The following is a 10,524-nucleotide window of genomic DNA, read 5'->3' on the forward strand; positions in this document are numbered from 1 at the left end:
GTGCTGCAGCTAAAATCTGGGATGTAAGCAGGCTGATAGAAATAATCCACTTCTATCTGCTTCTGTTTAGTGCTTATGTAACTCATTGGTTTATAATTAATGGGTAAGTTGTTAATTACTGTTATGTTTAAGCTATATCATCTGATAAGATTTATTTAATATTCAACATGATAAAATAAAGTATGTATTATTTTCATTATAGGTATCAGTAAACACTTAAAGACGCTTATATTGGTGTCTCATTAAAAATGGGATCAGGAGAAACAAAAAGGTTTTCAATTCTTATTATTCATGTTGGTCAAGTTGTTATTTGTTCAGATTATTTAGTGTTCTGGTAAACAGGATGCTTTTAACTACAAAAATTAGACAAACCACTTTTTATGTAGCTTATGTGACAGTGATCCCGTTCATTATTGGCAGACATCAATATTGTCACCAATTATCATATTAATGCTGATCTACCATTGAAGTAAGTCTTCCAGCGCCTTTGCTTTTGGGATCCCTTTTGGTGTCTGAGGCTTTGGGTCCCCCGGCACTCGCCTCGGTGCTCTGGAGGGGCGCTACTTCGGCTCTTCACAACCACCATTGAGCATTTTTCCTTTGGATAAACTTACATGCACAGAGGCATTCTCACAAACAACTACAGGTACTTAGAGATTCACGTCCATACAGAAATCCCATATTCTTATCTTCAACTACCACAGTATGCATGTCAGATTAAATAATACTACATATGCTTTAGTGATAGTATCAAGGTGTTACTTTATTGTATCTCTTATACTATATCCGTTGGTTGTGCTGTTCTTCTTGCATCTCTTTGCAGGTGCTGAAGCAGACTGAAGATGTTTTATCGTTATCTCCCTTTTATCTCCTTTCTTTTATCTTTTCTCCTTTTTTCCTGTTTTTCCTTTCCGGTTCTATTTACATTGCAGTGTCAATATAATCTATAATACTCCCTGCATGAATTATAATAGAGCAATCTATATGCATAAATCAAGCGGAACTCTGGCAATAGCCCTACTGCTTCACTTGTGAAAGCAAAATCTGTTGGGCTCTTTTTGGGATCAATAATTATTCGTATTGCCACATCGCCAGACAGGACACTGTTTTAAATAAATAAATAAAAGTAATTAACCTAAGTAAGTTTTCCAGGTCCACATTTAAACCTCATATTAAGCCGACGACGTGATGTTATTTCTGAAGTAGTTTTATTCAGAAGGTATCGGAACACTTGGTTAGTATGTTTGTCCGGATGTCATCATGATGGTCTGTTATGTTGGTTTATGTTATCTTTGGTCAGAACTGTTTTGGTCGTTTATATGTGGCTTTTTAGCTCAAGCTCTTTAAACCTGAATAAATCACATCAACAACGTCAGTGCAATTCTTACACGACTATAGTGGCTGGCTCATAAGATGAGACCCTTGATTTGTGTATACGCCCTTTCCCTGATAATGCCTCCCTTTTCTTATGTTTAATGGCAGGAAATGAAGCAGGTCTGTAGCAGAGAGGATTCAAAGGAAAGATGGAAAATGTGTCATTTTCTGGATTCTATTATATTTTTTGTAAAGGTAAGTAAACCCTGCATGCAGTTTCATATTGAATGGTTCAACCAAGTGACCAACCATCTCATAGCTAAAGAGATTTAATTGGAAAGAGGATTTTTGTATATATTTCTTAAATTCTTGTGTAACATTCTTACCAAGCATGTTGCCCCACCTCAGTTTTGATGGGTTTGCTTTCCTGTGTAAAAAAGCTGAAGTCACTTTGTTTATGTATAAACTGTAACCGGCCACATCAGAGAGGGGTTGATGACACCGAAAGAAAAACGAGACAAACCAGTGAGTAGGCGTTCCGAAAAGCTGCCTTCAAAAAAAGATAGAGCTTTCTAGAACAGATCCTGCTTACAGCCCAGAAACTGGAAAGCAGACGCTGCCATCAGCGCCCTGTTCTTGCTGCTTGGGTTCCCACCGAGCCAAGTGCACTCCACTCTGGAAAACGATAGCACAATCCCGACCAAACCAAGGCAGAGCCCGGTCAGCAGTAGGCCTCTGACACCCTGGATGTACACTTGCAAAGAGCAAAAAAGAACAATATAAAACTCTTGCTGAAATGGCACTTTTTAAAATGTCCCTTTTATGTTGGGTACCCATGTTTGACTGTCCAAAGCACTGCAAAGTCTACGCAGTTCACTAATAGAAAAAGTGTGAGAAGGATACATAGTTTGAGCCCTTTATTCCATCAGTCAGAAATTTGTCCAGTCACTTTTTACTGGAATTGTAGAGATAACTGCATATTTAGAGCCACAAAAGAGTATATAGTTATAGACTGACATGCATATATATTTTCGCTCAGCAGGTGAAGCTAAAAGTTGCAGAGAAGCCTTTTTTTTTTGCATCTCTGACTGTAAATTATGAATTTCAAGTCTTTTGAAGTCTCTTTTTATTTAGCTCCATCTATTTTCATTGTATCCTTGACAGCTGAAGTCCATTCCGTAACGTCCAGCAGCCTGTATTAAAATCTGTGCCAATATTAAAACTGTTTAGTTAGATTTTTATATTCACAATAAATCAAATCCATTAATATACATCTATAAATCTGGATCATTGCCATAAGCCGCCTGAAGCAACCACCTAAAAAAAAATACATGTTTTGTCATTACATATATATTATAATGAGAAATTAGTTCTCAGGGGCATCAAAAAATAATATATTTTTCTATAAAGTTATAGTGAAACCTAATAGGAACATATTTTCTATTCATGTGTACATAGATACAGCTGTGTTTTTTGTTTTAAATAGGTTTTTTTTTTGATAGGATGTAAATGTAAAGTTTAAAGTCAATGTATATTTGACTGTTTCACATTCTGATCATTTTCTTTTGTAGAAATTTTACAATAACAATTACATTGACAAAGTAAATGATAATCTCCATTGCATCTTTATAGCAGATTTATAGCTTACATAAAAAAAAAATCTTTTTTGGGCCCAATATCAGTGTATTTCATGGTGCTCCAAATTCCTGGCAGCGCCCCTGGTGGCTGGTGACTTCACAGCACTGTGCAATACCAAAGGCCTATCAGCAATCCAGTGAATAAATAGGGATCAGTGGTTACAGCATATATAAGAAGCTGCTCAGTTTTTTCTGCTGCCAATTAGCTTTGCTCTAGTTAACGGATGAAATTATGTTTTCATCTTTTTGCTTTAAATATTTAGAACAGCGTTAATTTAAATTGGTCAGAGTAATGATCCTGCCTCTGCTGTGTTTCACTGCCCATTAAGGGTGATGGAAAGTGTTGGTTTGCTTCTATACATCATTGAAAAAAAAAAGGCAAAAAAGATCAGCTTTGGCCTTATTTGACCAGATCATTTTATTTAAGAAAAGAAAAAATGCAACACCACAAACTGCTGCTGCCCTTACAATGCTTGTTGATGAAGGTTATATGTTGTTTGCTCAAACTACTGTTCACTGCAGATGAAATGTTAATCTTCTTAATTACTTCAAGGAAAAGAAGAAAAAAATAACTGCGTTAGTATTTGATGTTTGAATTAATCAGTTCAAATGTAGGAGTTTTTGACGAATGGCGTGGCTCCACTTCTCACACTGCCAGGTGTGGACACCGTGCGGCTGCTTCGACTGCTGTTACTGCTGCGACTGCTGCTCCTAGATTCGGACAAACTAGATACGCTGGACTCTAAGGAGGTGTATGACCGAAAATCAGATCCAGATCTTGATCCCGAACCATAAACTGAGGTTCCAGCTGATCTGGGGGTCCGCCCCGTCACGGACGACCGCCCTGACCTCGCCGTCTGTCCGGATTTTGAGGTGCGTGCTGATTTAGAGGATAAGGAGGAAACATCTGTACGCTCAGACCTGGACGACAGCTCAGAGACGGAGGAGAGTTTGGTATTCGAGGTGACCTCGGATACAGCAGAAGAAGCTGTGGTGGGCTTGTTTTTCTCCGGGTCTGGCTGTGGTTTCCGCCTGATTACTCTGGAAAATAAAAGAAAGAAGAAGAATAGGTTTCAGATAAATAAGCAGTAGAAACTTGTATCCTATAACACAGGAAACACAAAGTACAACTAAAACAATCAAATGCAAGAATCATTTGTATGATCTCTCTGATTAAAAGTATATTTTTATTTAGTTTATAAAACATTTGGATCTTAGTTGAACAACACAAACTAGTAGAAAATAATGCTAGGTAAACAATACATTGCTTTCCTTATTAATAATGAATAATGTTTGATTATAACCTTTATTTTGCTTTAGAAACATATCTTCCTATTCTCTTTTTGCATAATATCTCAGTCAGACAGGAAGGAGAGCTTCTGTTAATATCAACTTCCAACTTTCTTTATTCTGTAAGACAACTGCGACTTTAATCTTCATCCTTTACTTGGTAGATTTAGGATTGCTGTCCTGGTTGTTGGCAAAGATACAAAACAGTTTCAACTCTTTCTGTCAACGGAGTCTCTTCCAAATGCCGGATCTACAGATTATTCCCAACAGATCTCTAAATCTTTCGCACTTTCCCTGATTTATTGTTTTATTTTTAATCCAAAAATGAAAACTAAACTGTGGTGTTCTTTCACAAGAGGTTTATTGAAATGTAATTTTGTTTGGACAATTGAAAAATTCAAAGTTGTAGGTGTATGATAATTTTTGCAAGTCAGTTTATTGTGATTAAAATAAACTACAATGATTTCAAACCCCTAGGTGTGTCTTGTTTGCTAAATTTGCTTAAACTGCTCCTGTTGTTGTTGCATTCTTTGTTTTTACAGCAACTTTTATTTATTTTTTATACTAAGTAATGCATTTTTTTTTTGTTTTGTCGATTTTGGATCCTTGGCCAATTGTCCTCTTTTATCAAAAACAGATTCACCATGCAATATATGGTGTTTATTACTGTATTCACTTTATTTGGTGTATTGTAACTGTTATTCTAGAGTCTAGTTTATGATTGATTTTATTATGTTGTTTTTATGTGTTTTTATATGTCTTATTGTACTGCTGCCTCTTGGCCAGGTCTCCCTCGAAAAAGAGATTTTATCTCAAGGGACTTCCTGGTAATATAAAGGTAAAATAAATAAAAAATAAAATGCTACAGCAGTTAATGACCTCCTACTGACCTTTTTCCTTCTCCACAGAGCGGTTTGCACACTGACCACAGATAGAAAAACCCGCCAGCCATGTGAAAAGCTGAGCCCACCCAGCCAAGAAACATCGGAGTGCCAAGGTCATACCTGAAAAAAGGTAAAAAGGAGATATTTTTAGATGAATATACATAGATTTGAGTTTTACTACAAATATTTCAATAATTAAAGCTAAGAGATTCTAGGTTTACACTATCTTTATTCCACATTTGTTCACTTTAAAGCCTGTTAACTCACTCAAGTCCATCAGGGCCAGGATGCAGCTTTTCCAGTCGGACATACTCAGCATACACGGCATACGCTGCTGTGGACATTCCACCTGAGAAAATAAGATCTTAAAAATAATCATCAACTTAAAATAGATTATCCCACCAATTATTGATTTAAATGCCTTCATTTTAGTCAAAATTTTCATTTACGTTCAGCCTAATGGTACAGGTCTAACCGTTTCTAATGCATTTAATAAAACTGATTTAAAATATTCAGAAGATTCCAGATGGATTTTAATAAAACATTATATATTCTCCGTCACTATTGTTACAAAATATACCGGTACATGCAGAAAAAAATATTTTTTCTTATATTTTGAATTGTTTAAGACATTTTTTATTCCTAAAACTGATTAAAATGTAGAGTTGTCTTCTGTAAATATATGCTTAATAAAATAAAAAAGTCAGATATGGTTAGTGCCAGCTAGCATCTCTTTTAGCTCTTGAGGGTAGCCTCAGCTGCTACTTTGCTTGCAGAGAATTAATTCTTTCCATCCATTTTCTGTCACGCTTATCCAAAGCGGGGTTGCAAGGGGTGCTGGTGCCTCCAACTGTCTACCAGCGAGAGGTGGGGGTACACCCTGGACAGATCGCCAGTCCATCGTAGGGTAACATAGAGGCAATAAACCATTCACACACACTCACACCTTTGGGAGACAATTTAGAGAAGCCAATTAACCTAACCCAATCATGTTTTTGGACTGTGGGAGGAAGCCGGAGTACCCGGAGAGAACCCACCCATGCTCAAGGAGAACATGCAAACTCCATGCAGAAAGACCTCGAGCCGGGACTGGAACCCGGAACCTTCTTGCTGCAAGGCGGCAGTTGGTATTTTAGCAAGTTTTTTGTTATTAGAAAGGTTTGATGTTTTTCTTGTAAACTGCAATTGGGTGAAAATGGATAAAGCAACTCAAGTCATGTGAAACAAAATGGAAAACATGGAAAGATCAAGAGAGATCATTGATTCATTTGCACATTTAGTACCAAACACCATTAATAATGATAATTTCCCCACATATAGAAACTAATATTTTACCACTGATGATGTGGCACCATCCGCCAGTAAAGATCTTCTTGTGCTTTGAAGGATCTTTACCCCCAAGATAGGTGCATTCCATGCCCAGCAGACTGAGTATAAACCCCAGCATTCCCAGGGAAAGAGCTGCCATCAGTAGGCCGCGAACGATAGGGATGTGCCCTGAATCACACACAGAGAAATAAACAATTTATCTCTATAGATAAACGAATAACGTGCATGTATGTGTTGACTTACATTCATCAGATTTGAGCATAGGGAAATCATAACAGTTGCTGACAGAAGTGGAATCTGTGAAGCATTTTCTCCACAAGCTGGACCAGTGCCAGGCCACTTTGATCATAGAAGAACCAGCCATGCCCCCTACAGAGGCAATCTTCCAGCCCTCCATGGCCATAGTGCAGGCCACAAAGATCCAGCCTAATACTGTCATTAAAAATCCCCAAATCTGGACCACTCTTATCTTCATCTTTAGCCCTCTGCGAGTCTGCTCCCTTCTAGATATTTCATCCAACGATTTTTACCGTCTCAAGCCTCTGGTTTTATTCTTCAGATAGGCAGGAAAGGTCTTTGAGTCTGATGTCCAGGACAGATGTTGATAGATGTTGGTTCTCCAAATGAAGTAGGATGGTTCACCAGTTAAGGTGCTTCTTAAAATGTGGGTGGGATGGAAGAGCGGCTCCAGTTCCCATGAGTCACTGCTAAGGGTAGTCAGATTTGAATCTAGACTGAAAAACGCTGAACTGAGCATGAATCAGATTACATAAGACTTCATGCATCTACTTCAATTTCATCCACTCCATATCCAGAGGATATGTTCAAAATAAAAAATTAAAAAAAGATACAATTGTGTTTTTAATTGATCAATATGACCTTTAGTTTAACAGTAGTGTCAGAAATTAGAATATCTAATATTTTCTTCTTTATTTATTTTAGATTGACAAAGTAATCAAAGTATCAAATATAGATAAAGTGAGTAAAAATGCAGTTTGCAAATATTTTTTAAGGCGGAAAACTATCATAGCTCTATATAAGGTAAATACCCTCTTTTTAATTCGTCCATTATGCTTTGACTTAGGGCATTTTTTCCTTCTTGTGGTACCAAGAATTACCACAATAGGGCATCATTGACACAGTTGTCAACAATGATTTGGACTCATATTTATATACATTTTGAAAAATGATTGTTTTCTACTTACTAAACAAAATGTTTTTACTTTATGGGTAATTATATGTAGTGATCTAAGGTCAACTTAGTTATTTATTTAGATAATCTTGAGCATGAGCTAAATCCTTTTCTTTTAAAAGGAATAAAACACTGCTTTCCATAAAATATTTATAGCATTAATTATATATTAAATTATATTTATAGCATTCATAAGGTGTCTAGTTATTATTATTATTATTATTATTATTATTAGTTGAACAAGTTTAGAAAGCTTAGGAATAGGAACAGTGTTAGTAGGTATTTTGATGAAAGCATAATGAAGAAAGTGTGGGTTAAAACCATAATCACTATACTTAACAATAATATTGCTAATATAGTATTAAAATCATGAAGTAAATCCATTATATGATACATATGAAACAAAGCAGAGGGATATTACATTTTTATAAAAGCTCTAAGTGACGCCAACTTGTCTTTCCTATGAAGTTACTTCAGGCAACAGGGGAGTTTTTTTTTTTTTTTTAACAAAGCTATTCCACTTTAGATTTCCGCCTGAAAGAAAAACTAAGTACCAATTTTTGAACACATCCATTTGCCCAGATAAAAACCCAAATCATTTAATATTTTCTGATATGGGCATACAAATGCATTTATCAATAACTTGCAGAACAAAAATAACCTTACAATTTATTTTTTTTTCTGTCTGGTTTTGTTTTAGTCTTTCCAACATATGAGGATGAGATGCTGAAGAGCCCTGTACATGATTTTCAAAATGCTGATTAATGTGGATTCAGTTTTCTCATTTAATGTGTTTTAAAAGCCCGAGGACGAGGCTTTTATTTTGAAAGAACAAAGTTTAGCATCATTAAAATTAAACACTGGTGTTAATGGGAATAAAAAAAAAAAAAAACACTTCATAATTATACTGAGTTAAAGCGAAAAAACTCCCGTAAATTTTAAGTAATTTAACGCCTGATTGATATCAGTATAAGGTTGGTATTTCCTGTTGGTAACTTACCTGTAACTTTCTTTCTTTGAAATAAAATGTACATCGCTAATAATAATCAATGTTTATTTTATAAGGATAACTTGTCATATGTAATACATCACAGTAAGGTCATACTAATCACATTTCACCAAAATGGTTTGGGTTTAAATACAATTATAAATGGCACATTTTAGTGTTTTCACACTGGAAAAAATCGAAATCTAGATGAATCATTTTTTTCTTGAAATAAGTGCATTTTGTCTTGGATTGAGGAGGTGAAAGAGACATTTTTCCAATGGAACAAGACAACTTCCACTTAAAATAATAAAACACAATTGCATTGTCTTATTTCAAGTGCATATTATCTAATTATCTTATTTTAAAAGTATACAGGTGCTGGTCATAAAATTAGAATATCATGAAAAAGTAGATTGATTTCAGTAATTCCATTTAAAAAGTGAAACTTGTATATTATATTCATACATTACATACAAACTCATATATTTCAGATGTTTATTTTGTTTAATTTTGATGATTACAAATGACAACAAATGAAAATCTCAAATTCATCATATCAGAAAATTAGAATATTACTGAAGACCAATAAAAACAAAGGATTTATAGAAATGTTGGCCAACTGAAAAGTATGAACATGAAAAGTATGAGCATGTACAGCACTCAGTATTTAGTTGGGCCTCCTTTGGCCTGTATTACTGCAGCAATGCGGCGTGGCATGGAGTCGATCAGTCTGTGGCACTGCTCAGGTGTTATGATAGCCCAGGTTGCTCTAATAGTGGCTTTTAGCTCTTCTGAATTGTTGGGTCTGGTGTATTGCATCTTCTTCTTCACAATACCCCATAGATTTTCTATGGGGTTAAGGTCAGGAGAGTTTGCTGGCCAATTAAGAACAGGGATACCATGGTCCTTCAACCAGGTACTGGTAGCTTTGGCACTGTGTGCAGGTGCCAAGTCCTGTTGGAAAATGAAATCTGCATCTCCAAAAAGTTGGTCAGCTGCAGGAAGCATGAAGTGCTCTAAAACTTCCTGGTATGTGGCTGCGTTGACCCTGGACCTCAGAAAACACAATGGACCAACACCAGCAGATGACATGGCACCCCAAACCATCACTGACTGTGGAAACTTTACACTGGACTTCAAGCAACGTGGATGAAGTGCCTCTCTTCTTTTCCTCCAGACTCTGGGACCTTGATTTCCAAAGGAAATGCAAAATTTACTTTCATCAGAGAACATGACTTTGGACCACTCACCAGCAGTCCAGTCCTGTTTCTCTTTAGCCCAGGCAAGACGCTTCTGACGCTGTCTGTGGTTCAAGAGTGGCTTGACACAAGGAATGCGACAGCAGAAACCCATGTCTTTCATACGTCTGTGTGTGGTGGTTCTTGAAGCACTCACTCCAGCTGCAGTCCACTCTTTGTGAATCTCCCCCACATTTTTGAAGGGGTTTTGTTTCACAATCCTCTCCAGGGTGCGGTTATCTCTCTTGCTTGTACACTTTTTTCGACCACATCTTTTCCTTCCCTTCGCCTCTCTATTAATGTGCTTGGACACTGAGCTCTGTGAACAGCCAGCCTCTTTAGCGATGACCTTTTGTGTCTTGCCCTCCTTGTGCAAGGTGTCGATGGTCGTCTTTTGGACAACTGTCAAGTCAGCAGTCTTCCCCATGATTGTGTAGCCTATAGAACTAGACTGAAAGACCATTTAAAGGCTTTTGCAGGTGGTTTGAGTTAATTAGCTGATTAGAGTGTGGCACCAGGGGCCATCAATTTTGAACCTTTTCACAATATTCTAATTTTCTGATATGATGAATTTGAGATTTTCATTTGTTGTCATTTGTAATCATCAAAATTAAACAAAATAAACATCTGAAATATATGAGTTTGTATGTAA

The 10,524-nt window shown here is 36.4% G+C and overlaps 1 protein-coding gene across 1 annotated transcript; it reads right to left on the reverse strand.

Annotated features, from left to right (window-relative positions):
* Nucleotides 1–3,403: 3,403 nt before the first annotated feature.
* On the reverse strand, nucleotides 3,404–7,120 carry si:busm1-52i16.2 (claudin-10). Its single transcript, XM_038295896.1, has 5 exons — nucleotides 6,698–7,120; nucleotides 6,461–6,622; nucleotides 5,393–5,474; nucleotides 5,132–5,245; nucleotides 3,404–3,992 (listed from the first exon to the last, which is right to left on the reverse strand). The coding sequence occupies exons 1-5, from the start codon at nucleotides 6,927–6,929 to the stop codon at nucleotides 3,557–3,559; spliced, it is 1,026 nt and encodes a 341-aa protein (XP_038151824.1). The 5' UTR covers nucleotides 6,930–7,120; the 3' UTR covers nucleotides 3,404–3,556.
* Nucleotides 7,121–10,524: the final 3,404 nt, after the last annotated feature.

Source organism: Cyprinodon tularosa, unplaced genomic scaffold, assembly GCF_016077235.1.
Source record: "Cyprinodon tularosa strain WSP-4 unplaced genomic scaffold, ASM1607723v1 ctg362, whole genome shotgun sequence".
Lineage (NCBI taxonomy): Eukaryota > Metazoa > Chordata > Actinopteri > Cyprinodontiformes > Cyprinodontidae > Cyprinodon > Cyprinodon tularosa.

What these genes read in the sequence shown, in the direction of transcription:
- si:busm1-52i16.2 (XM_038295896.1), bottom strand. Translation starts at nt 6,929, where the DNA reads ATGAAGATAAGAGTGGTCCAGATTTGGGGATTTTTAATGACAGTATTA. An exon ending in TATGCTCAAATCTGATGAAT is followed by an intron (nt 6,623 to 6,697) that starts GTAAGTCAACAC and finishes TGTGTGATTCAG; the next exon opens with GGCACATCCCTATCGTTCGC. An exon ending in ATGGTGCCACATCATCAGTG is followed by an intron (nt 5,475 to 6,460) that starts GTAAAATATTAG and finishes TTATTTTCTCAG; the next exon opens with GTGGAATGTCCACAGCAGCG.